Genomic DNA, 27,570 nt, shown 5'->3' with positions numbered 1-27,570 from the left:
TGTGCCCTCAGAATACATTCCAATTTGTCTCTAATATTTCAGAAGTGAAGACTGAAACATATGCCAAGGATTTGTAGACAGTTTTCCAGAACAGCACTCACGTATGTTAACATACCTCCCGTCCATTATTCCGTACTGTTCAAACTCATACTGAGTGCAGCTGGCCCTCGGCAATGGGTAGCAGCCAAAGGATGGATGTAGCCTGGTGTGACCAGAGCTAAGATAACTCATATAATTCCAAGAATGGCTCTCAGGCTGAGAGACAAGCTGCCTGAATAAGCCCTTGCTATGTCAAGGACATCAAAGGGTTCTAGTCAGCCAAAGAGCAACATTTGATATGAGGCAAGTAGAAGTATCGCGTGCCTGTTAGGTTTTGGAGCAGGATCTCAGTCGTTGCAGAGCACGAGACTCAGGCCTGAATCCCCAGGAAGAGAGTTCGTAAAGCATGAGGCAAACTCAGTAAAGAGGCATAAGGTGGAAAGGTCTACATTTTGAGAGAAAACTGAGGTGGTAAGAATTAAAGAGGACTGGGGAGATCAGAAAGTCATTTAATTTCATAATTTCCACATTCATAAGCATAATATGCTTGTGTAAAGATAGAGATAACACATCCTCCAAAGAATTATTGTAATTCTTATCAGGATAATGTGTGCAAATTAAGAAATACGATTAGTGTTTATTAAATGCTATTACTGTACCTGGAAAACTCAAGTTTAATGAATTTAAAAATAGTTTCTGTTTGGATACTGTCAGAATCATGTATCAAAGCACTCTGAATATTTTCTTATGTCCATTGTTTTCGTGTGTGTGTGTGTGTGTGTGTGTGTGTGTGTGTGGTCAGAGGCCAAGGTTGGGTATCTTCCTCTAGTTTTGCTCTTTTCCTTGTTTTTGAATATGGTGCCTCGCTGAACCTGATGATTGTTGTTTGGTTAAATGGTCTAGCCAGCCCTGGAGACTTGTCCGTATCCACTTCCTTCCCCCAAGTTCTGGTTTTACAAGTTCTCCCCACCATGTTTGGCTTGTAGATGGGTTCTAGGAACTGAACTCAGGTCCTCACAGTTACACTTTGTTGGTTGAGCCATCTGCTCATCTCCCTGGCCTTATACACATGAAATATATATATATATATATATGTATATATATATATACATATATATATATACATATATATATGTATATATATATATATATGTATATATATATATATATACATATATATATGTATATATATATGTATATATATATATATATATATATGTATATATATATGAAAGCAGATCAAAGGTGATATGAAGTGGTTGGAAATGGCTTGTAAAAAAAAAAGCATGCTACATTACTTCTTAAGAACACAGTATAACACTATAATGTGGCTATGACAAATAGCAAGTATACTTCAGGCTTTAATTTTAAATACTAGGATATCTTTATCATAAATACTTGGAATCAAAACTTTGTAAGTGGGAAGGCCTGGTGGCAAATGTCTTTAACCCCAGCATTCATGAACCAGAGGCAGGTGGAGCTCTTGAGTTTTAGGCCAGCCTGGTCTACATACTGAGTTCCAGGCCAGCCAGAGTTACATAGTGAGACTTTTTCTCAAAGATTTTTTTTTAAAATATAAACTCAATATCATTGATTATGTCAGCATTTTTCTAGGTGGATACTTAGTATTTGCTGCAGCTTCTTTTGTGCTCTCTTTACCAGCACCTTGCTCATTTTCACCTACTATCTAGTTATCTGAAACTTTAGAGGGGCGGATGCCGCCCAATGAGGGTATGTGACTGTTCTGATCCTGTGATTGAGAGCCAGAGAACCAGGAGTGACATCATCCTTAACAATAAAATACTCCTCTTGGTGAGCAAAAGGCCAGCCTATGAAACTCAGGCTTGAAGAACTGCAGTCCAGTCCATCAGTTGTCTGGTTTACTCCAGCTTAATACAGCATCAGTTGGTGCACTGCTGAAGGATCCTCTCTGAGAGTCATTGTATGGTAAGGAATCTCTCAATTGCCCTTTTTAAATTCTGTGAGACTTAGGAAATTGTGCTAGTTTTTAAAACATACCATTTTCTACCAATATCATGGCAATCTTTAAAATTGAAAATGTTAAAGGAAGTTGAATTTTGTTAAATAGAAAAATGTAGCAATAAAATAAATATATGGTAAGAAAGTCATGAAGCATCTATTTTGATGGCTAAAGCTTCTTGGGATACCTTATTTTTAAAACCACCTAAAAGTACAGAAACTCAATGAACATTGGCATGATAGGTTTTATTGATCTCCTTATCAGAAATTTGGAATAAAAACCAGGCTGGCAGTGGGACAATAATTCTGATGTAAAAAGTTAAGAATTATGTATCATGTGGAATATATATCTACTTTCTTGTACGGTATCCTTATCTACATTTTATATTTTATGGCTTCTCAGGAGTTTAGCCTGCATACTAAGGTTGCAAAATTTTTTCCTTTCACTGTTGAGTATTCATTCCTTTTACATAAAAAACAGTGTTTTCTAAAATAATGTATGCATTTTAAGAATGCTTGATGATTATTTAAGCTCTTCTCATAGCTCTCCTAAATAAGAAGTCCATCTTCTGCAAAAGAACAAGGAAATAAGGTAGAGATGTCACCAGGTCACTGGAGCTGAGCTAGGATTAGACACCGATGCTCCTGTCGGCCAGGTACAGCGCCCATGACTGACACAGCCTAGCAGACTTTCCTTTGTTACTCTACCCATAGCTCTCAATGAAGAGAAATGGTGCAGGCTGTAAGGGCTCTTATTAACTAAGGATACAATTTCCTTTTAGAACAGAAACATAATTCCTATTGTGTGTGTCACTTAGAAAGGAGAATAGTAAATATTTTTTAAAATACTACTATAATAATAAAGTCTGCAACCATGGAGCTGTGGATTAAGCCAAAGTATGCATATTGATTTATGAGCAAGAAGAAAGAACTAGAAGTTATATTAAACTATAACTGTGAAGTTGAAGCTGTAAGATGCAGACACTCATTTTATTAAAGGGTCAAAGCTCTAAGAACATATAATAAGAAATTAATTTGATTTTGTTGTTGTTGTTTTGTTTTTCGAGACAGGATTTCTCTGTGTAGCCTTGGCTATCCTGGAGCAAGCTTGTCTTGAACTCACAAGAGATCTACCTGTCCCCACCTCTCAGGACCTGGGGCGAAAGGCACGCACCACCACTGCCTGGCTTTGATTTTTAAATATGTGTAATAAATATGTAAATATGTGTGCATGTGAAGGCCAGAGGTCAATGTTGGATACCTTCCTCTATCATTCTCCACCTATTTTTGTTTTTTGAAACCTTCCCAAGACTAGGATTACAGATGCACTGCTGCTGTGCCCAACATTTTTCAGGGGTGTGAGGGATCTGAAGTCAGGTCCATGTTTGTACATCAAGCACTGACTGAGCCATCTTCCTAGCCTAAGACTTTGTTGTTGTTGGAAGAGGTGTTGCATTATTAATTCAGTAAAGGTATGGATGATAACCCTATGGTTAGACATGGTGGTGAATGCCTGAACTCCCAGTGTGCCAGAAACCGAGGCAGAGGATCACAAGCTCAAAGCCAGCCTGGTCTACACAGCAAAGTCTTATCTCAAAAATAAAAGTAAAATCCTACAAATTTGGCATTTGTGGCTATTATGCTAGCATCTGAAAGCAAGCTTAGTCATGAAAACAGTGTTTGCTCACTGAATAGTTATTGTTTACCTAACTAGGAGGTTAGTGAATCTCAAGGCTATTATAAGCATGTAGATATAGCCAACATAGATAGGAGAGAAAATCATCAAAACCGCTCTTCAGTCAGCGTGTTTTAAATATCAAATGTTAAAATTTGTACAAGAAATCTCAGAAAGCTACTCATGCATCCAATTTCTCTAAGTTATGTGTACACGTTATATTACTTACTAATGTATTTGTTATTTAAAGATTCTCAATTAATTATGTGACCTCAGCTAATGACTGTTTCAGTGGTTATGCATAACAACTACTGGGACTGTATTTACCTACTTTAGAACACTGACAGTATCTTAAAATATCTCAATGTTGTTTCTCCTTTTAGTAAAGATGATGTCTGGGAACACCATGGCTAAAGTAATGATCATCGTGCTGGCGGTTTGTCTTCTTACCCAGACAGACGGGAAACCTGTTAAGTAAGTGCTGCAGCCCATCGTGCACAGGGAAGTGTGGCTTTGTAGTAGGTGCTAGTGTTGTGGACACGGGGAGCTAATGGACTGGTCTTCTCTATCTGTTCTTTCTAGGAAGAGAGCTGTCAGTGAGATACAGCTTATGCACAACCTGGGCAAACACCTGGCCTCCGTGGAGAGGATGCAGTGGCTGAGGAAGAAGCTGCAAGACGTACACAATTTTGTTAGTCTTGGAGTCCAAATGGCTGCCAGAGAAGGCAGTTACCAGAGGCCCATCAAGAAGGAGGAAAATGTCCTTGTTGATGACAATCCAAAAAGTCTTGGTGAGGGGGACAAAGCTGATGTGGATGTATTAGTTAAGGCGAAATCTCAGTAAGTACTGACTTAGTCAAGACAGTGCAGGGCAATGACATATGCTGCTACCCTTCCAAGCTCTATGATGATCACCAAGTGCTAATACTTCTACTGTAATGAAAATTTGGAATATTTTTGATTTTGCTCATTTAAGGTCTCTTTCAACGATTCCACTTCAATATGTTCTTTAAAAAGTATTACACCTTTCCACTTCTCTCCTTAACTATAAATAAAGTTTTAATGATCATGAATCAAATAAACAGTGTTTCTTGCTTGTTAATACTCTGTCTCAGTGTTGGAGGGCTAGCTCAGAAGTTGAGAGTATATACTGCTGCCTCAAATGATGGGTTCCCAGGACCCACATCATGTGGCTCACAACCACCTGTAAGTCCAATTCCAGGATGATCCAATGCCCTTGGCCCTGCCAGTACTTGCACTTGTGTACATACCCACACACTTATAAGTAATTTAAGATAACAAAAAAATCCAAAATAAATCCCATGTCTTTTGTCACGATGCATAACCAAATGCTTTATTGACATGAATATATAAAACAACACAAGAACAAATTTCTTTAATTCATTTACCTCAGTTGATATTTTGAACACTGTCTGCTTTTAATTCCAGAGTACTAGATCCTCAGATTCACATTATCTGGCTATTACTCTCCCCTTCTTTTTAGGAAGCCCAATGAAATACTCAGGAAACGGGGCAGAAAGTGGTCTGAGACTTGACTGCAAAGCATTTGCCATTACATAAACTCACAGAGTGTATCTATACTCTGAATTCCACACTGCAAAGAATAGAAATATAGTATTTATCTATTATTTGCAAGTCCTTATTTAGGGTCCATCACAGATAATGTATTCAATTATCTTGTTTTGCACAGACATGGTTCTTGTCTTCATGGAACCCCCAAATTTTGGCATTAATTTATAATAACTTTGAGGAGCTCTAAGTATGAAAACCACATATACTACAGGGGTGCAAAATACAGACCCTATGGTATTTACAACAGAGATACACAACAAGATATTATGCAATAATGGAAATATTCCATACTCTCTGATTCCTGTAATGCTAGTCACTTTCATGTTCATCTAGAACATGCCTAATATAGCTGTGAAAACTGATTTAAATTTTGTTTAAATTAATTTAAGTAGCAGTTTGTGGTCAGTATTGTGCTTCTAAACTGTAGGTCCTTCAAACACCTACAGGTTTTCACTTCCAGCCACTTATTGCCATAAATTAGATATTATGAACTTATTGTTCAGGCTCTGCAGGAGAACTCTTTTGTCAGTTCCTCTTTGGTCACATTACCTACTTATTGGGCTCGTTTATTAGTTAAAATTGTTTATCTTTTGATAAAGCTTCTTATACTGCTGATCATCAAAATAATGGCACAATTACCTTATCTTATTACCTTGTCTTATTGCACATCTTTCTTTCATATAGTTTTATCCAGCACCTGTATTTTTTTTTAATCTTTAAATTATGAGGGATGCTACTGTTTTTTCTTAATCTATGCTTGACCTTAAAAGCAGTGTGCTAATAATTTCTCCAGATAATAAGGGTCTTAACATACTATCATATTCTCTTTCAGAACTGGTCTGCAAAAGGATCTTTGGAAATATAAAGCGCTGGACTTTAAAAATTACTTTCCTTATAAACACATATAATCTTCACTTCCAGGATGTTAATTTTATAAATTTATTTGTCTGACTACAATCAAATGTCCATAACACAAATTAGTCTTTTAGATTTATAACTTTATTTTATTTATTTATTTTGTTTCTTTTAAGACAGGTTTTCTTTGTAGCCCTGGCTGTACTAGGAACTCACTCTGTAGCCCAGGCTGGCCTTGAACTCAGATCTGCCTGACTCTGCCTCCTGAATGCTATGATTACAGGTGGTGTACCAAACCACAGGGCTTATATCCATCTTATTACAGAATCCTTGAAAATAATATAAATTTTATATTTTAATTTTAAGCCAGCAAAGAATGAAATCATGACTTTTGCAGGAAAGTAGATAGAACTGGAGACTGTGTTAAGGAAAATAAAGTAGACTGCATCTCACATGCAGGATGTAGAAATGTGTGTTTGTAGGACATTAGAGGAGAAACAGACTGTGAGAGGGCAAGAAGAGATCTGAGGAGGGGGGCGAATAAGAGAAAATAGTGGCTAGGCAGGTGTTGGCAGTGCACACCTTTATTCCCAGCAGAGGCAGAGAGGCAGAGAGGCAGAGAGGCAGAGAGGCAGAGAGGCAGAGAGGCAGAGAGGCAGAGAGGCAGAGAGGCAGAGAGGCAGAGAGGCAGAGAGGCAGAGAGGCAGAGAGGCAGAGAGAGGCAGAGAGGCAGAGAGAGGCAGAGAGAGGCAGAGAGAGGCAGAGAGAGGCAGAGAGAGGCAGAGAGAGGCAGAGAGAGGCAGAGAGAGGCAGAGAGAGAGAGGCAGAGAGAGAGAGGCAGAGAGAGAGAGGCAGAGAGAGAGAGGCAGAGAGAGAGAGGCAGAGAGAGAGAGGCAGAGAGAGAGAGGCAGAGAGAGAGAGGCAGAGAGAGAGAGGCAGAGAGAGAGAGGCAGAGAGAGAGAGGCAGAGAGAGAGAGGCAGAGAGAGAGAGGCAGAGAGAGAGAGGCAGAGAGAGAGAGGCAGAGAGAGAGAGGCAGAGAGAGAGAGGCAGAGAGAGAGAGGCAGAGAGAGAGAGGCAGAGAGAGAGAGGCAGAGAGAGAGAGGCAGAGAGAGAGAGGCAGAGAGAGAGAGGCAGAGAGAGAGAGGCAGAGAGAGAGAGGCAGAGAGAGAGAGGCAGAGAGAGAGAGGCAGAGAGAGAGAGGCAGAGAGAGAGAGGCAGAGAGAGAGAGGCAGAGAGAGAGAGGCAGAGAGAGGCAGAGAGAGGCAGAGAGAGGCAGAGAGAGGCAGAGAGAGGCAGAGAGAGGCAGAGAGAGGCAGAGAGAGGCAGAGAGAGGCAGAGAGAGGCAGAGAGGCAGAGAGAGGCAGAGAGGCACAGAAAGAGAGGCAGAGAGGCAGAGACAGGTAGATCTCTGTGAGGTCAGCCTGGTCTACAAAGCAAGTTTCATGACAGCCAAGGCTACACAGAAAAATTCTGTCTCAAAACACACACACACACACACACACACACACACACACACACACACAGAGGGGGGAGGGAGGAAGAAAAGGAAAGTGGGGGGGGAGAAGGGGATACAATAGCTTTTTTTTTTATAAATAGTGAAGTTTATTATATATTACAATCTTGTATAAAATTTATGGCTTATTTAAAATATTTTGTGTACAAGGGTGTGTAAGGCTGGAGTTAGAGTTATAAGCAGTGGTGAGCTGCCTGCTGTGGGTGCTGGGGTCAGAACTCAGGTCCTCTGCAAGGACAGCAAGTGCTCTTAACTGCTAAACTATCTTTCCAGCCCTACATTGTTTTTTTTTCTTAAGAAAAATATAAAATGAGCATCCACATTCCACCCTTGAGGTTATGTAATAGCATGCTGTCAGTATTTTAGGATTGCCACTTGGCATCTTATTTGATTTTTTTTTTACCATAGTCTTTTTGTTTGTTTATCCTTTGCTTTAATTTTTTTAAAATTATTATTAAGTTATTTTATTCATTTACATTCCAGCCATTGCCTCCCATCAGTCCCTCCTCCCACAGTTCCTCCTCCCATTCCTCCTCCCCCTTGCCTCCAAGAGGGTGCTCCCCCATTAGGCCTCTCCCTTCCCCTGGGGCCTCAAGTCTCTGAGGATTAGGCTCATCTTCTCCCACTGTGTCTAGACCAGGCAGAGCTCTGTTATGTATGTGCCAGGGGCTTTGGACTGGCCTATGTATGCTCCTGGTTGGTTGCTCAGTCTCTAGGAGCTCCCTGGGGTCTGAGTTAGTTGAGTCTGCTGGTCTTCCTATGGGATCGCTCTCCCTTTCAGCTTTTTCAGTCCTTCCCCTAACTCAACCTTAGGGGTCCCTGGCTTCAGTCTGATGGTTGGGTGTTAAGTATCTGAGTCTGTCTCAGCCAGCTGCTGGTAAGGCCTCTCGGAGGACAGCCATGCTCCTGTCTGTAAGCACACCATGGCATCAGTAATAGTGCCAGGCCTTGGTGCCCACCCCCCCCAAACCCCATCCCCAGTGAGATGGATTCCAAGTTGGGCCAGTCATTGGACTGCCTTTCCTTCAATCTCTATTTTTGTTCCTGCAGTTCTTTTAGACTGGAACAATTCTGAGTCAGAAATTTTGACTGTGGGAAATGTTCATTAGGAACAGTTCACATTCTGACCATAAACAAATTTTGAAATTGGAGAAAAATCCTTCCCATTTGATCCTTTATTTCCTGTTTTTTTCCTCATCCATCTGTAATAAAATTATTTTCCCTTCCTAAGGAGATACAACCCCTCTTCCCCATTTCCTTACTTTATCCCTAATTTCTGTAGTTGTACGGATTATAGCTTGCATATCAAAAACTTAATAGCTAGCATCAGATATAAGCAAATATATACCATATTTGTCTTTCTGGGTTTGGGTTACCTCAGGATGAATTTCCCCCTAGTTCCATTCATTTGCCTGTTGAATTTCTTGAATTCATTTTCTTTTTTTTTTTTTTCTTTTTCTTTCTTTTTTCTTTTCTTTTGTCTTTTTCTTTTATTATTATTAATCATTCCATTTGTTTACATCTCAAATGATATCTCACTTCCTGGTTACCCCCTCAATCAACCCCCCCATCCCATGATATCCCACTTCTCAGTTACTCCTCAACCACCCTCTATCCCACATCTGCCCACCCCCTCCCCTTTGTCTGTATGAGCATGCTTCCCTACCCACCCACACTCTCCCGCCCCACTGCTCTAGCATCTCCCTACTCTGGGGCATGAAACCTCCTCAGGACCAACGGCCTTCTGTCCCATTGCTGTCGGGCAAAGCTATCCTCTGATACATATATATCTGGAGCGAAAGATCCCTTTAGGTACACACCTTGGTTGGTGGTCTAGTCTCTGGGAGAACTGGGTGGTTAGGCCAGCCTATGTTGTTCATCCAATGGGGTTGTAATCCCCCTCTGCTCCTCCAGTTCTTCTGCCAGCTCCCCCACCAGGTTCCATAAATTCAGCCTGATGGTTGGTTCCAAGCATCTGCTTCTGCTTTGGTCAGTTACTGGCCTGACCTCCCCAGGAACTGCCACATTTGCTTCCTTTCCACAGCGCCTCTTGACCACAGCAACAGTGTTGGGTTTGGTGTCTGCAGTTATGATGTGTCCCTAGGTGGGGCCCTTCCCTGGTTGATTCTTCCTTCAGTCTCTGTTCCATTTTTTGTCCCTGTTCTTTCTTTGGACAGGAACATTTCTGGGTTAAAAAAAAACCTTTGAGATGGGTGGGTGGCTCCATCCCTCAACCAGGGGCTGTGCCTATCTACTGGAGGTGGTCTCCACAGGTTCTGTCTTTCCCTTCTCTGCACATTACAGCTAAAGTCATTCCCATTGGGTCCTGGGAGCCTCATGTTTCTCTGGTGTCTGGGACCCTACAGTGACTATCCCCAGTTTCTCATCCCTCCCTCCCCCGCTACCTATTTTTATTTGATTTCCTGACCCTCTGTACCTCTCTCACATCTCCTCCAGATTCTGATACTTCCACCCTTATTTCCTCCTCTTCCTTCCCCCCTCCCTTGTCCCCATCTCCTTCCATCTCCCACAATCATCCTGTTCCCTCCTCAATGCAGGACTGAAGCATCAACTCCTGATCTTCTTTCTACTCTCCATATGGTCTGTAGGTTGTATCATAGGCATTGTGAGCTTTTGGGTTAGTATCCACTTATTGAGTACATACCATGTGTGTTCTTTTATGACTGGGTTACCTTACTCAAGATGATATTTTCTAGTTCCATCCATTTGCCTGAGAATTAATGAAGTAGTTGTTTTTAATCGCCGAGTAGTATTTCATTGTGTATATGTACCACATTTTTTGTATCCATTCTTCTGTTGAGGGACATCTGGGTTGTTTCTAGCTTCTGGCTATTTATAAATAAGGCTGCTATGAACATAGTAGAGCATGTGTCCTTGTTATATGTTGGAGCATCTTTTGGGTATATACCCAGGAGTGGTATAGCTGGGTCCTCAGGTAGTAAATACTATGTCCAATTTTCTGAGGAACCCCCAGACTGATTTCCAGAGTGGTCATACCAGTTTGCAATCCCACCAACAATGGAAGAGTGTTCATCTTTCTCCACATTCTTGCCAACATCTGCTGTCACCTGAGTTTTTGATCTTAGCCATTCTGACTGGTGTGAGGTTTCGGAATCTCAGGGTTATTTTGAATTTCATTTCCCTGATAACAAAGGATGTTGAACATTTCTTTAAGTGTTTCTCAATCATTCAAGTTTCCTCAGTTGAGAATGCTCTATTTAGCTCTGCACTCCATTTTTTAAATAGGGTTATTTGCCTCTCTGGAGTCTGCCTTCTTGAGTTCTTTGTATATTTTGGATATTAGCCCTCTATTGGATGAACTGTTGGTAAATATCTTTTCCCAAACTGTGGATTGATGATTTGTCCTATTGACAGTGTCCCTTCCTTTACAGAAGTTGTGCAATTTTATGAGGTCCCATTTGTCAATTCTTGATCTTAAAGCATAAGCCATTGGTGTTCTGTTCAGGAACTTTTCCCCTGTGCCCATGTGTTTGAGACTTTTCCCCATTTTTTCTTCTATTAATTTCAGTGTATCTGGTTTTATGTGGAGGTCCTTGATCCACTTGGACTTGAGCTTTGTGTAAGGAGATAGATATGAATCAATTTGAATTCTTCTACATGCTGACCACCAGTTGAACTACCACCATTTGTTGAAAATGCTGTCTTTTTTCCACTGAATGGTTTTAGCTCCTTTGTCAAAGATCAAGTGACCATAGGTGTGTGGGTTCATTTCTGGGTCTTCAATTCTTTTTCATTGATCTACTTGCCTGTTTCCATACCAATACCATGCAGTTTTTATCACTATTACTCTGTAGTACAGCTTAAAGTCAGGGATGGTGATTCCCCCAGAAGTTCTTTTATTGTTGAGAATAGTTCTCGCTCTCCTGGGTTTTTTGTTATTCAAAATGAATTTGAGAATGGCTCTGTGAAGAACTGAGTTGAAATTTTGATGGAGATTGCGTTAAATCTATAGATTGCTTTTGGCAAGATGGCCATTTTTACTACATTAATCCTGCCAATTCATGAGCATGGGAGATCTTTCCATCTTCTGATGTCTTCTTAAATTTCTTTCTTCAGATACTTGAAGTTCTTGTCATCCAGATCTTTCACTTGCTTGGTTAGAGTCACACCAAGATATTTTATATTATTTGTGACTGTTGTGAAGGGTGTTGTTTCCCTAATTTCTTTCTCATTCCTTTTATCCTTTAAATAGAGGAAGGCTACTGATTTGTTTGAGTTAATTTTATATCCAGCCACTTTGCTGAAGTTGTTTATTGGCTGTAGGAGCTCTCTGGTAGAATTTTTGAGGTGACTTATGTATACTATCATACCATTTTCAGACAGTGATAACTTGTCTTCCTCCTTCCCAATTTGTATCCCCTTGATCTCTTTTTGTTTTAGCTCTGGCTAGAACTTTGAGTACTATATTGAATAGGTAGGGAGAGTGGGCAGCCTTGTCTAGTCCCTAATTTTAATGGGATTGTTTTGCATTTCTCCCCATTTAGTTTGATGTTGGCTATTGGTTTGCTGTACATTGCTTTTATTATATTTAGGTATGAACCTTGAATTCCTGATCTCTCCAATACTGTTAACATGAATGGGTGTTGTATTTTGTCAAAGGCTTTTTTCACAAAACATGAGATGATCATTTTTTTCCTTTGAGTTTGTTTATATAGTGGATTACGTTGATGGATTTCCATATATTGAACCATCCCTGCATCCCTGGGGTAAAGCCTACTTGATCACGGTGGATGATCGTTTTTATGTGTTCTTGGATTCAGTTTGTAAGAATTTTATTGAGTATTTTTGCATCAATTTTCATAAGGGAAATTGGTCTGTAGTCCTCTTTTTGCTTGTCTTTTTAGTTACTATCCAATATAACATAAATGTGATTTTTTTTTTTTTTTGGATAATGAGTTGCTGTAAGAATAAATCTCAGGTTAGAATGGGGCCCACATACTGAAAGATGCTCTCCACCAGCTCAGTTACCTTGTCTGCCTCTTAGTTCCCAACTCCCCATCCCCAGGAGGGAAGCTAAAATTATGGGAACTCAGTTTCAGCCTTTCTTCTTTGAATCCCTCCTTGTACTGAGGCAGCTTGGATGGACCCTTGAAGGACAAATTCTGGAAGACACCTGGAAGCCACCTTTTTCACTTATGTTTCCCAACTGCTGTGTCTTGGGGCCACACATATGCTAACTGTGCTCTCTAAGCACTGAGCTACACCTCAGGCATGGCCCATTATCTTGATCTCAGGAAGCTTATGAAGCAAGACATTTGGATTTTCAGAGTAAGGTGGTAGATTAGAAGCTGCCTGTGTGTGAATTTCTGACTGTGAAGAAAAACAAGTCACAGACCTTCTTTTAAAGAAAGAGAAAGAGGGGGACTCCCAGAGTCATCCTACCAGTGTTAGGGTGGGAGAGGCCACGAGAAAGTCATGGACAAGAACATGGCCAGATGAGAGCACACTGAGAAATTCAGACAGCAGGGAAGTGAAGCAGGCTGTGAAGGCTCAATGTTTCTACTCTTTGAACCAAGGAACAAACTTGGTAATGTGAGGATAACAATAGAGAATTATAAGCCTCAGTCTGTGGTCAGCAAACTGCTCATTGGTTTGAATCTAAGTACACGGAGTCACTTGATTTCTGCAGCCTCTACCCTCCCACAGGGTGTTTGACGGCTGGGCATAATCTGAAACTGCTAAACTTGAGTGCTGGCTTCTCTCTGTGTTCTCTCCTGTAGTGGAGAGCTCAGATTTCTACTTCACCTGCCCTCTGAGACATGTAGGAGATACCAATTGGCTTACACATAGACACCCCTACATACACACATCGAGAATTCTCTGATGCAAGTAAAATCTTCTTCCACAGGTTGCAAAGCTCAGTGTGGTCAGCATTTGCTTCAGGTGCACACACAAAAAAAGGAAGTTTCTAAAATGAATGTAGTATCAAAGCAATCATGAGGCCAGCCCAGCACTCTGCTGGTATCCAGCAACAGGCCGAATGGTAGGAAACACGGGGGACTCCACCTGGCAGATTCCAAGAGACTAACAGAGAGCCTTCTCCAACTCATTATTTTTAAATTAGTTTCTTTTTCTCATCCTTTGACTTTTTGCTATATTTTACAAAACATTTAATTTTTTTTGTAATTTCATACATGAATTTAGATCATACTCATCCCCCCTTCATCCCTCTAACTACTCTGGGACACCCCACCCACCTTTTTTTCCAATGTCATGACTACCTCTTCCTCTTTTATTCCACCAAGTTTAATTAGTGCTGCTGGTATGCACATGGATAGAGGGTGCCATCTACTGGAGGATGGGTAAACTACCGTGGGCTATGCCACTGGGGGGAAAAAAAAAATGAACTCAACTTTACCAGAAGTATCAAATGCTAACAGCGCCTCAACTAGGATTGAGGTGGCATCTCATGAGTCTCCTCCCTCTTTACTCTGGAGCACTGACTGGCTTAATCTTGCTTAATCTTGTACCATTTTCTATGCTGGCAACCACAGGTTCTATGAATTCATGATTGGAATAGTCATGTTTAGAAGACATTTTGCAACAATCTTCCCATGCCTCTGGCTTTTCCAACCTTTCTTCTCCCTCTTCTGCAAGGTTCTCTGACCTTTTGAAGTGAGAAGATGAGATACAAATGTCATGTTCAGGGCCAAGCATGCCACAGTCAATTATTCTCTGCAGTCTGGCTTGTTGTGATTCTCTATATAACCGCCATTGCATTGAGGAGTTTCTTGGATTAGTGAGAGCTGCATTATGGGAACAAATGTTTAGAGGGCAGTTTGACATTGTGTCCCTTTAATAAAATAGTGGGAGTAGGGCCTATGCCCTCTCCAACCACAGGTTCATTCTTGGCTAGATTTACTACTCAAGAGTTCCCTCATGTGGAGTGGGACTTAAATCCAATTAGGAAGCTGTTGGTTACCCTATAACATACATGTCACTATTGAGCCAATGGGCATGTCTTGTCAGGCCACAGATTATTGGGGCTTGTAAAAATCATGACTGAGTAAGACTGTTAATTTTTTTCTCTCCTAGGAACCTGCAAAACACATTCCAGCACTGTGAAAGCTAGCCAGCAAGGATGATGCTTCCAGATCTGTATCAATTTGATTTTTCTGTGTTCTATGAGCAAACTATTGGGGTCTTCAGCAATAGGGTCTTACCATCAAGCCCCACTTAGCAACCAAGAACAACGGCAATAGCCTGTGCTCTTTGGGTGACTGTTTTAACTTGTAAAGAACTATTTTTTCTTTGTCTTTAATTTTAATCATGTTTTCTTTTCATTGCTAAAGTATTTTTTATCTTGTGCTCTTTTCTTTCCGGACATTCCTTTTTGGAAAAAAAAAATTCTTTTCTAGCTGGTCTTAGTGGGACACACCTTTAGTCTAAGCAATTAGGAGGCAAAACCAGGCAGATCTCTGTGGTTTCAAGGCCAGTCTGGTCTACAGAGTGAGATATAGATCTCAACCCTCATCAAAGAAACATTTCTTTCCAACAGATGGAGATCATTACAGAAAACCACAACCAAACTGCAGAGAACAAGTGACTATATTGTTGTCCAGCCCCAACAGGTAGATTACAACACAACTGTAGATACATCTACAACATCTAGACCTAGTTAAGATTGTATGGAGGCTAGAAGCTTCCAAGACTAGGCCTAGGTTAGCAGACAGGCAGTAAGCCTCAGAGACAATTACTACAGGAGAATGAACGATATTTTACAACTCTCTGAACTGCTGATAATACTAAGAAAAGAAATTTATTACATTGGTAAGATAAGCACTAGGCAATTGATACTGGGGCTGCTACTGTAACTGAACCTGCTTTTGTCTCTTTTACAGGGAACTTGGTGAGGCTCCCTCCAAAATTCTGAAAGCTAGGCCTTTAGTGGCATGCTTTGAAGCTGGGTTCTCTTTAACTTGGCAGGAGCCTGTGGGAAAGTTCTACAACCCTTTAGCATTAAAGAAGTCTAGAAATGGCTGTCAGCATACTGGGAAGACCGCAAAACTGGTTAGCTGCTCAGTACAGCAGGCTGGATGTCTCAGCAATACCAACATGATGCTGATGCTGTATAGGATCCTTGGAGAGCTGCAGGCCTCTCATCCATGTTAGAGGGTTGAAAATTTCCTATGTCAATTAAGGATGGCAGCAGTAACAGGAGAAGTACACTAAAGGTACACCAACAAGAAGTAAATAGTAGCACAGTACTGCTTTCCTCTCAGACAGCCTTTATATCCAGCCTGCTGTAGGAAGGAACTGCCCAAGTGGGCAGGTCTTCTCTCTTCAGTTAATCTTCTCAGGAAATGTCCTCTCAGGCCAACCTAGAGATAAGTCTTTTTTTAGTTGACAGTCAAGATTCACCATCACACGTCTTTCTCTCTGTCCCAGAAAACAAATCCTTTTATCAGACCCATCTTTCTTTCCTGGACAGAGGTTCCTCTCCACTGGACAAGAAAGATCTGGCCTGTGAGGCTGGAGTTAAAAGGGGGATGGGCATACAGATCTTGGGAGTTGAGCTCACAGCAGCTATGTTTGCATGTATGCAATGTGGTCTGTCACGTTCTATTACAGAGGATGGAGGGGATATGGGAAATTACTAAATGGTTGCTAGGGAGAGCACATAATTTTCTTCAGTGATCTAGTAAGTTTCCCTTCTTTTCTTGTCCTCCTCACCATTCTGTTTTGAGATTCTGTATATGTTCCACAAACACATTTCCACTGACCTAACCCTTAGCCCTAGAAGCCATCTCTCACAGCTCTGACCTCTCCAGAGCCATTACTTGTTCATATAATCCAACTTGTTTGTCCTTCGTTTATACACTTCATTTTTATCAGTGTGTATTAGTGTCAGTGTCTCTTAGCATTCTTACAAAGGGTTCTGAACAATAAAAACACAACATTTGCTGAATATGGTTAGAATTCCTTCTGTATTTGTTGCATTTTTCTGCTCTGCCATTAGGTGTCAAGTGCACAAAATTAGTAACATAAAGAAGTCTCGGGCTTTTAGTTTTTTTTTTTTTTTAAATTTAATTTTTTAAAATAATGCTAGAGAGTGAACAAAGAGTCACTAAATTACACCTCTAGCCCCAAATCCCAGGTTTTAAAATCTAAATAGTAGGCTGAGTATGAGCCTTAGTTTCAGAATGCATGAAGCCTTGGGTTGGATCTTTAGAAATTCATAAAGCTGAGTGTGTTGGCAAAGCTTGTGGGATGAAGGTAGGGCAATCAGAGGTTCAACGTTATCCTTAGATATACAGAGCTCAAGGCCAGCCTGGGATATGTAAGACCCTGTCTCAAAACCAACTTAAAAACAATAAAATAGACTCTAAGTCTATGGTTTATCATTAATTTGCCACACAAGTAAACAGGTAGCTTTATTTTCTGCTTTGAAACGGTTTGGGCTTAGCAGGCAAAGAAAGGCAACTGTATAGGAAAGGCAGGATTTAGCCTAAGTTACTCCATATTAATGGGATTTGGGTTTTCAGGTGTGCCTTGCCCTACAGTGTGGGGGAAGTGGAAGTCAGCCTTGTGAAGGAAAAAGTGGGATGGAAAGCAAGGCTCCACAGGCTCATGCGACTGCTCAGAGAGTCTTGATCTGCCATACATGGCATTAGATCTAAGATGGCTCCTGGAACACCAATGAGACAGCATGAAGAAACCAGGCCAGGGTGGTGGCTGTTTCCCCATCTTCACAGATGTCCTAACAGGTGACAGTATCCCTCCCACTCCTCCTGAGTAATCTTGTCAGGCAGGGCTTTCATTAGAGCATGGTGATAGTGTGTCAAGGATTTAGGGGCTTGAGATTGGTTCAAACATTGTATATAAGCTTATGTGCTGGGCAATAAATTCAAATCTTTACCCTAATGCTGAGTGACACTCTCCAGAGTCAGATTGCCTAAGATTTGTCATGTGACTCCATCACCTCTAACCCCCATCCTTGGTCCTATAGTTTTATAAAGCAGCAGTTTACTCAATTTTGAGGCAGAAAGGCTTTGCATTTTGTTTGTGCAAATAAACAAGCACTACATTGATAAATTAATGCAAATAAAAAATTATGTTTGTGGGCTGGAAAGATGGCTCTGTTGTTAAGAACACTTGTTGCTCTTACAGAGGACATGGGTTCAATTCCTAGCACCCACGGGGTAGCTCACAACCATCTAATTCCAGGGAATCTGATGCCTTCTGATATTTGTGGGCAATAGCCATGCATGCAAAACAACCATACACATACACACATCTTTAAAATAAAATAAAGTAACCCACCACCTTTGAACTTACTAAACTAAACCAGGGACACATAGACACCTAGGTATATAAGAATCATTATCAGAGAAACCAGGTTTGTGAGTTTACCAAACACACCAGACCAAGGAAATTTGCAATCCCTGGGTTATATGAATTGACAAGTATAAACAAAATGCAGGCTGTCTCCATCATAGTTTATCTCTCTGTTGGTCTAAATCCAGTTGAACTTCCATTCATCTGGATCCATTGTGCCCTAAGCCAGCTGTGGGGCCTTGAACCAATGGTGCTTTGGCAGCCTCGCCGCAGAACAGGTCTGGGATTGGGCTCCTTTATTACTATTTTATCCACTATAATGATTCTCTTCTGCATTTGGATCAGCCTTCTGCCTGGTTGCCTTCAGTAAAAATCCTGAGTTCTGTGTGTTAGCATTCCTTCTAGGCTCTGCCCCACAGGTATGCCAACTCACTATAAAAGGGGCTGTTTGCCCCCTCCTCACTCTCTTACCTTCTTACTCTCTGCTATTTCCTTCTCTCTCCCCCTCCTCTTTCTCTCCATGAGTTCCCCACTGGCCTCTCTCTCTCTCTTCTTTCTCTGCCTGTACTTCCTCAAGTCCCCTCCCCATGCCTAAATAAACTCTATTCCATACTATATCTGTGCATACCATACTATGGTTGGTACCTCAGAGGGAAGGGCCCACAGAGGCACCCCATTCCACCTCATATTCCGCCTCAACCAAACATATTCCTGGTTCTTTCTTTCTTTCTAATAAACTACAGCACTGTGGACACTTCTTTGTTCTGGTGTTTTTTTTTCTGTTGTGTAGCTCATATTTTGTTGTGTGGTGTGATTTGAGATTGCAATGTGATGAAAAAAACCTTGATTTTGGGCAGATTTAGGTTGGTCATGCCTATAATCCCAGCATTCAGGAGGATGAGGCAGAATGACTACTTCAAATTGGAAGCTAGCCTGAGCTATATAGTGCATTTCAGGACAGCCTAGGCTAAAAGTGTTTGAGACTGCCTCAAAAACCAACCAAATAACCAACCAACCAAACAACAACAACAAAAAAAAAAACCATGATACCAAGTAAAATCAATTAATTTAGGTGACTTGGGCTGTGAGATTGCACAACTGGTGGAGTGCTTGCCATGCAAGCAGTAGGAACTGAGTTCAGTTCCCAGTTCTCAGCTAAACAGTGCTGGTGGAACAGACACAAGAGGATCCCTGGAGTTGGCTGGCTAGCCAGCCTAGCAGAATTTAAGAGCTCCAAATTCAGTGAGAGACACCATCCCCAAAAATACAGTGGAGGATTACTGGAAAATGCCAACATCTGCCTGCCTCTGCCTCTTGAGTGCTGGAATTATAGTCATGCACCGTCACCTGGTCAAAACCTTTCATTAGAAAAATGACAGCTTCAATTTAGACATAAGGGAATGAATGAATCCTGTTTGACTGATCTGTACCCCTAACTTATGCCACAGTTACTTCATTCGAGATTGTAAGACCCCCCACGAAGGGAGGACTTCACCCAAGCCTCAGGAATTCACGGCCACCCAATAACTCACAAGACACCAAACTCAATGCAATCAGCAAGAGGTAAATTTCGATCAGCATGCTGACGTCAAGACCTGAAACCCATGCAAGGGCAGTGGGGTCTGACCCCAGGCTTTGGAGGCAGAGAAAATTTAAAGGCAAAAACCACAAGGATAAAAAAAAAAAATCCCACAACCCGGGGGCGGGGGGGACCACAACCAGGGGGAATGAAGGGGAGTTATTGGAGAGTACCTATGGAAAGTCCCAGCTCATTATTCAGTTTGTGACAGGGTCTAAGGAATAGTCATGGGGAACATTTTGTATAGGCTATTCCCAAGAGTCTATTCGTACTCAACCATCTATCTGGTGGTCAGCCAAGTTCTTGAAACACAGAGCTCACGACCAAGCTGACCTGCACTCTTGGTTCTGCTCCACCTGTTAGAAGTTTTTAAAAGTTTTAAACCCTTTCAAGATAAATTCAAGAAAATTTTATCAAGGTTGGTGGGGACTTTGCTATTGTTGAGGGTTTTCTTGAGGTTTCTTTGAACATTATTCATATGACAAGCTTCATTAGCTTGCACTTCTTACATAGTTTTGAAGATTTCAGGCAATTTCCAAGAATGTAGGATGTTGGATATAAAAACGTGTTATGCTATATAACAATAATCTTTGTCTTCCTTTGGTCTATGATATTTAAGTGATTTCAAGAGAAAACTATGCCTACTACCAGTTTTCCACTTCAAATGCTAATTTCCTTAGCATAAATATTGGTTTGAAAAACACGTGGTATCACATACGGGACCCAAGGAATTTTTTCTTACAGTGACTAGATTTTAAACAAAGTTCTTTTCACAAATCAGTTTTCACACCAAAATACTGAAATCAGAATTGGGTTTTGTTTATGCCCTTCCCACTCTTCCCTAAGTGGGGGAACTTCTACTGATCTTTAAAATTGGACTCAAATGCCTCCCTAGTGGAGGGTTGCTTGTTTGAGATGAGATCTTACTTTAGCCCAGACACACCCGGAACTTGATCTTTCAGCTTCTGCCACCCTCTGGAATCCTCAAACCAGAGGTGTGAGCAACTCACTGAGGGGTTCTCAACAAGATTGTCTCAGATCAGCTCCTACAGCTCACTCACTATGGGGGGCATGTTCTGTAGCAAGCACAAAGAGGATTATCTGTTCCTCTGTGGGTCTGAATTCCCGGAGGGAAGGGTTTTGAGCGCCAGGGAGGCGTCTTTCTCCTTTTTTCATATCTTTTAGAGCCTCACACCAGGCACACGGTGGCTTCGGTGACACTGAACGACCAGAACGCTACTTTGGCGAGCTTTTGCCCGCCAGGAACGCATCCCATTCAGGTGATTCTCCACGTCCCAGAGGTGGCGCCACCGCAGGTGTGTCAGCCGGTGCACCGGTTCCCGCCAACAGCAGAGCGTTTCAAACCAAGCAGAGCCTTTCAAACCAAGCAGAGCGTTTCAAATCAAGCAGAGCCTTTCAAACCAAGCGGCAGCCGCAGGGAGCGGCGACCTCGGGACCACCGCCTGCCAACGCCCTGTGCTGCCTGTACCAGCTCGCCGACCCCGCGGAGGGAGGCGACCCGGGCGTTCGCTCTGCTGACATAAATGCTCTCCCAGGCACTGCTTTTACTGGCCCGGAGACGCTGTCCGTTTTTGCCTAACGGTGACAGGAAGCGTGCAGTGAGAGTGTGCTCAAGGTTGTGGAGGTGGCCTGAGACCGGTCTAGGCTGACAGCGCTGCAAAGCGTTCACAGGGAAGTTATGGTACAGCAATCCCAGCTGAGACCCTGAGAAGGTACTCAACCGCCCGGTGCCCCGGCGCCACGCCCACTGTGGGAGGAGCTCCGTTCTTCGCGCGAGAACTCGCCTCGCTTCACCTCTTCCTAGTGCGAAGTCTCGCGAGAAGCAGCTAAGGAGCCGGCCTGTAACCTGCCGGGGCGGCTCTGGTAGGCGCAGCTGGTGGGGCGGCCGCCTCACATCTAGCACCGGAGGGATCCGGTTAAGTAGGCGGAGGAAGGGGAGCGTCGCTCGCTTTCGTAGCTTTTCTCCTCGACCCTCGGTGGACGTCTCAGGGGCCGGCAGGTTGGAGCGGGCTGGGTGCGGGCGGCTGGGTTTGCAGTGGAAGCCCAGGGCGAGGCTAGCTGCTGGGACCGGGGTCCGGGGACCGGAGTCCGTGGCTCCAGGAGCGTGGGGCGCGGTGCTCGGGGTTGTCGGCTCGGGCACCGGGTCCGGAGAGGCAGAGAAGGGTGCTGCTTTTTGGGTTAGGAGTCTGGAGGCCTTTCCCCAGGGGAAAAAGGCTATTTTCTCACACCTCCTTCCTAACCTCCTTTCCAGGGCAGAGTAACCCAGTGCCCCGCCCCTTTCCTGTCATCTTTGGGTCACCGCAGCGACAGCCTAAGAAGGCGCATCACAATAGGGCGGTGAGTAAGGATCCCAGTTTGGGGATAGGGTGATGGGGGAGTCGCCCTTTGGGTGGAGAATGAGACACCTGTAATGTGCTGTGTGGTTTTATCCTGTAACCGTATCAACAATGGTAAAGCTTTGTTTCCCCCTAACTTGCCCAGAAAAGGTTCTGATTTATTCTCTGTAAGTCACAAGCCCTCTGACATCCCGTATTTTGGGGTATGGGCTTGAGGGGAGCTGAGATTTCACTTAGTTTGTTAATGTGGGCTAGTGTGCCTAACTGCGGCCTTTCCCATATGCCCATTTCTTCTCTTTAAAATTTTTAGTCTTGGCTTCTTATTGGTATTTGGAGTTCATGACATGGTGAAAAGTTTTCCACTTTGTGCACTTAATATATGGAATAATTTTATAGCCATGTAAGAGTCTGCATGCTTTTTATTTAAGTTAACAATCTGAATGAAGCAGTACAACGTATTGATTGGCAGTTGGGCTTCTTTCTGTTCTTGCCTGCCTCCTACTCTTTTCTATCACTGCTAGCCAAATTGGATCAAAACTTTTTAGAGAGGGGTTTAGGAATGAATTTTGAATGAAATAAACTGTAGAAATTGGATGAAAAGTTATAATAAAACATGTGAATGTAAAGGCTGAAAAAGTTTCTGTACTGAGAACTCAACGCTGGGCATTGAACCAAGAACTGATATTGAATATTAAGCAGAAAGCAGTAGAAAGTACTTAAAAAATTACTTAATGGGAGATAAAGATGAGTTAATATAGTTTTTGAGGACAGTTAATTTTGAAGATTTTTAGGCTTAATAATTTTCTCTAACGTAGAGCTTAGTATTCAGCGTTTCTTCTTATGGGTGGAGAGAAGGCAAGAAGGGCACTTCAGAAACATGGAGTGTGGTTAGGACCCAGAGCAATGGAGTTCAGAAAGTTCCAAGCAATGTTTTAGACATTTTTTTTCACACTATTCAAACTTCCAGGTGGGCTTTTTACCTCCTATGTTGTCCTTCTACCAGTCTGAATTTTGTTCTATTTGATTCTTTTTGTTCTTCAAAGACTTGTGTAATTTTTTTTAACCATTAAATGAAATTACAAAGAACTGCAGTCTGCTTTGTGGCCTTTGACATTTAAATAGTCTCATGAAGTACACAAGTGATCTGGAAATACTGTGCATCTCTCAGAGAGATAAGACTGAGTAACATTCACTTGCCTTCAGGTACTAGACAGATAATTAGCATGTCCGTGTACTCGAGAGCTTCTGTCCTCTGAGAGGCATCAGGATTCAAGGCCATCTAATTCGCTGTATATATGAATGTGGAATCAGTCCTCGGCCTTCTTAAAAGAATATAGGAACTCTAGAATTTTAAGTGCAATTTTCTGATTTTTGAAATACTGACAGGTAAAACAAAAATACCTTCATGTGACCCAACCAAACCTAGTTGTATTTTAATGTTAAAAGAATATTTTAAAACTATATTTTGTATCTTGGTTTAGAAGCTGTGTATAGGTCAGAATTAATTTCATAACTAGAAACAAGCTTAAGTCAACTATGTCCGTTAGTTTGGAATTTAAATTTTTAGAATGGTGAAAAAATGTCAACTCTTATTAAAATCAAGAGATGGTTTAGTGCCCTTTAAGTACAGGGCTACAGATTAAACAGATAATTTCTAAAGTAGTCTCTCATTGTCTACCCTTTTTTTGTTGTTGTTGTTTATTACTGGTTTGAAATCATTAAATGGAAAAAATCCATAAATAAGAAGCTCATAAGTTTTAAATTGCATACTATTCCAAATTCAATGATAAAATTGTGTTTCTCATACTACCCTGCCTAGAATATAAACCACTTCTTTCTTCAGTGAATCTGACCAGGATATGCTACCTATCCATCTGCCACTTTAGTAGTAATTTGTTTATCAGACTGACTGATAATTTTACAGTATGTACAAGAACCCTTATTTTATTTAATGATGGCCTACAGTACAAAAGTAGTGCTGTTACTAATTCATCTATGTCAACAAGAAGCCATAATGTGCTGCTTGTATGTGAGAAAAGTGAACATTCCTAACTTAATAGGGAAAGAAAAAAGTCATACCAAGGTTGCTAAGATGTGTAACTCTAGTCACAGAAACATTATACTAAGGTATATTAACAATTTTTCTCTCTTACTGTTAATTACTGTTACTGTGCCTAACCAGTAAAGTTTCCCATAGGTATGTATACCTAAGGATTCATTTGGTACACAATGGATTCAATTGGTCACAGTTTCAGGCATCTACTGATAACTTTGGAATATATACTTTAAGAGGGACTATATTAACATTTTACTATGAGAATAACTGATAAAAACTTTATTGATTTGTGTTTATTATTTGATTTATAAGTATCTTAAGTATACTGGTTTATTTAGAAGGTCTTTATTATACTTGTACCTAATATGTAAAATTAAGTCCAGGACATAGTCCATTTCAGGATTTGAATACTTATTATTTGCTATACCTTTCCACATTGTGTCCCTGGGTATTGACTTTTACCAGAGGAAATATGGATCCCCTGCTGTATGGGGAGAGTGAAAAGCTTGGGAATGGGCTAAAGAAAGTGTGATATGGGAACCAGACATTCGTGTGCCTCTTCTTTACAGAAGCCATTGATTTAAACCCTTTTTTTCTAGTAAGAAGAATGGGTACTTTGATTAAACTTTGTGTCTAATACATAGTATGACTTAATGGCATATGTGGAATTGAACCTTGTGGATTAAAGCTCATTTCTGCACTAGTAGGGAGTATTTCAATCACTTAATCTGCTTCAAGCTTTGTTGGGTTGTGAGCAATGAGAGTTTATAGGTCAAACTCAAGTCCCAAGAGGTGGATGTCGAAAAGTAAGGGTCTTTATCTTAGTGGTAAAGTCATGAAAGCCAGGTAAGGAACAGTTTCAAAAAGGAAGAAGGAATAGCTCAATACTCCTTTGTTACCATACAGTTTTACAAACAGGACTGACTTTTACAACTGAGTTTATTATAATTTGTATGAAGACTGCAAAGGATATTGTTTTTTAAGTCAGGACTTGGGAGGGGGTCGTTATATATTAGATTTTCTTATGTTTAGTCCAGTCTTTTTAAGTTCATCGAGGCTAATGTCTCTTCATCAGTACCCTGTTTCTCTCTAGAACAAGAGGTGAAAAGTAAAGATGTGTTATGTTTATAAAATATTCCTATCTGAGACTTTTAAAAACATTTTTTATTATTATTTTCATTTATTACATCCTCACTGGTTTCCCCTCACTGCTCTCCTAGTTCCTTTGCCCCAACCTCCCCTGTCCCCAAGATCCACTCCTCCATTTCCCTTCAGAAAAGGACAGGGCTCCCAGGGATATCAACTGAACATGGCATATTAAGACTAGGCACATACCTCATATTAAGCTGAACAAAGCAACCCAGTAGGAGGAAAGGGGGCCCAAAAGGAGGCAAAAGAAAAGAGTCAGAGATGGCCCCTGCTTCCACTGTTAGTAGTCGCACAAGAAGACCAAGCTTCACAACTGCAAGATAAGTGTGGAGGGCATGCAGGCTCCCTGATTGTCAGTTCAGTTTCTGTGAGCTCCTAAGCACCAAGGTTACTTTTTGTTTTAGGGATTTGTCATATATTTGTGTGGATTGTCTTGCTGTTGGGGTGGGACATCATTCCCCCCCCCCTTTTTTTTGTTGACTTATAAAGAAGGAAATGCTTGTTTACAAGTAGCTTTCACTACCCCTGCTTCCACTCTCTGAAGTTATTTTTCCAATGAGGATTAGAAGAAGGGGTTGAATGTACTCTCCTCAGTGCCTTTGGTTCTGTTTTTGGGTCTCCTGTTTCTTAGACCATACATTTTCAATATATTCATCTGTATGGTAGGTTTATCTGAGCAGGCTGGACCTCTGTGAGGGAGAAGGAAATGGAACACCTACATTTCTAACTGGGTAAGTGTAATATTTACAATTGAAGTGACTTACAGTTTGGCCAGTGGTTTGGGTTATAATTTTAATCCTCATCTATCTAACTCCTTTATTGTTTCTTTGTTGGTCTGAAGTAAAATTATGGCAGAGGTCGACTATGGGGAAAGAGATAGTTACAGATCTTTGTTATAGAGGAAGAGTTACAGGTTAGGCATCCCTAATCCCAAGGCTGAATTCTGAAATGCTGCAAAATCTGAATCCTTCTGAGCATCCACCTATTCACCAATCTAAAGGTTTGTTTCATGTATGAAATTACCGTTAGAGTATGTGTATAGGCTATTTATAAATGTAAATGAGTTTGTATTTAGTCTTGGTTGGGTCCAAGATAATTCAATTCATATATGCAAACATTCCAGAACTTTAGAAAAAAAAATCCACACATAATCTGGAATCTGAAATACTTTTGGTCCCAGGTATTTCAGATAAGGGATACTCAACCTGTTTTAGAGTTTTGTTTTTCTCTCTTTAATTGAATGTTTACTAGGTTCAAGCTAATGTTGCAGTTTCCTTACTAGTTCCTCTTGGTTTACTCTGTGGTCCTTGAAACTGATACCTCTTTGCAAAGAAGGTAGCAAACTAGAACTCAGAGATGCTCTCTAGAGAAAGATTAAAAGAGTGGTGAGTTTACAGGTGGTGGAAATGTAGTGAGTTAAAGACAACTGTAGAGTATTTAGATGCCAGAGGTTTTGGATTAGAATAGGTAGGATCTGTGATCGCCTTGTGAAATTTGAACAGCTTCAGAATTTGGAACATTTATTATCCCAAGCATTTTGGTTAATAGCTACTTTCCCTGTATTTGAAATAGTAAAATATAAAGAGGAAAGAGTTTGTTACATATGCAGCCTTATGTCACAGATTTCTGAAGATTGTGAGGCATCATTGCTTTATCTTTGCCAGTAAAAGCAAAGATACCTTTCTTTATTAATAACTTAATTATATTCTGTTTAAAAGTGTAATGTACCTGATTATATGTCTTTAAAGTCCAAGGAGGATTAGTGCTAACCACCCCATGAATATGAAGTCCTTAGCTGCTTAAGCTCTTTCTGTACAGTAATATTTCTGTATAACCTACACACAATAAATCCTTTATATACTTTTAAGTCATCTTGAGATTATTTAATGCTTGACTCAGTGTAGATTCTAGGCAAATAGTTGTTCTATATTTAGAGAATAATGACAAAAACTATAATCTTGAGTTGGTTAAATCTGTGGGAGTTGAACATGAGAATATATAAGGTTAACTACTCATTTTTATTGTTGTAGATGCAAGAAATGATATATTAGTACTTGGGGACATAAAAAAAATAACATTTTGTATTTGGCTGGGTATAAGACGAGAGTCTGTCATAGTGAATGATTAAAATACTACTTGACTAGACACTATGAATAATAATTTTCTAAGGTAATTTAAAATTGTCATATTTTTATTCTTGAGTTATTTGGAATCATTTAGATTTGAGTTTAAAGCTCACTGTTAGAACTTTGATGCCAAAGTTACTTAATCTCTTTTTTTTTTAAAAAGAATTATTTATTTATTATATATGAGTACACTGTAGTTGTCTTCAGACCCACCAGAAGAGCACATCAGATCTCATTACAGATGGTTGTGAGCCATCATGTGGTTGCTGGGATTTGAACTCAGGACCTCTGGAAGTGCAGTCAGTGCTCTTAACCACTGAGCCATCT

At 40.9% G+C, this 27,570-nt stretch overlaps 2 protein-coding genes across 8 annotated transcripts in view; both read left to right on the top strand.

Moving 5' to 3' along the window:
• The first annotated feature begins 1,764 nt into the window (after positions 1-1,764).
• Pth (parathyroid hormone) lies at positions 1,765-4,538 on the top strand. Its single transcript, XM_034489402.1, has 4 exons — positions 1,765-1,839; positions 3,089-3,101; positions 4,078-4,168; positions 4,277-4,538. Exons 1-4 carry the CDS (start codon positions 1,765-1,767, stop codon positions 4,536-4,538), a joined length of 441 nt encoding a protein of 146 aa, XP_034345293.1.
• A 16,845-nt stretch (positions 4,539-21,383) lies between these two features.
• Positions 21,384-27,570, top strand: part of Btbd10 (BTB domain containing 10) — a 63,426-nt gene continuing 57,239 nt past the window's right edge. For 3 of the 7 annotated variants that reach the window (XM_034515239.2, XM_076941139.1, XM_034515221.2), the window contains exons 1-2: positions 21,391-21,575; positions 21,828-21,913. The gene's annotated coding sequence lies outside the window, so the exon portion shown is untranslated. Of the gene's footprint in view, positions 21,576-21,827; positions 21,914-25,783; positions 25,849-27,570 lie in introns of all 7 variants that reach the window. The other 4 variants (XM_034515211.2, XM_076941104.1, XM_034515231.2 and 1 more) reach the window with 4 other exon arrangements.

This window comes from Arvicanthis niloticus, chromosome 1, assembly GCF_011762505.2.
Source record: "Arvicanthis niloticus isolate mArvNil1 chromosome 1, mArvNil1.pat.X, whole genome shotgun sequence".
Taxonomy (NCBI): domain Eukaryota; kingdom Metazoa; phylum Chordata; class Mammalia; order Rodentia; family Muridae; genus Arvicanthis; species Arvicanthis niloticus.
The sequence above is the reverse complement of the archived record's forward strand: the minus strand, read 5'-3'. Positions and strand labels throughout refer to the sequence as shown.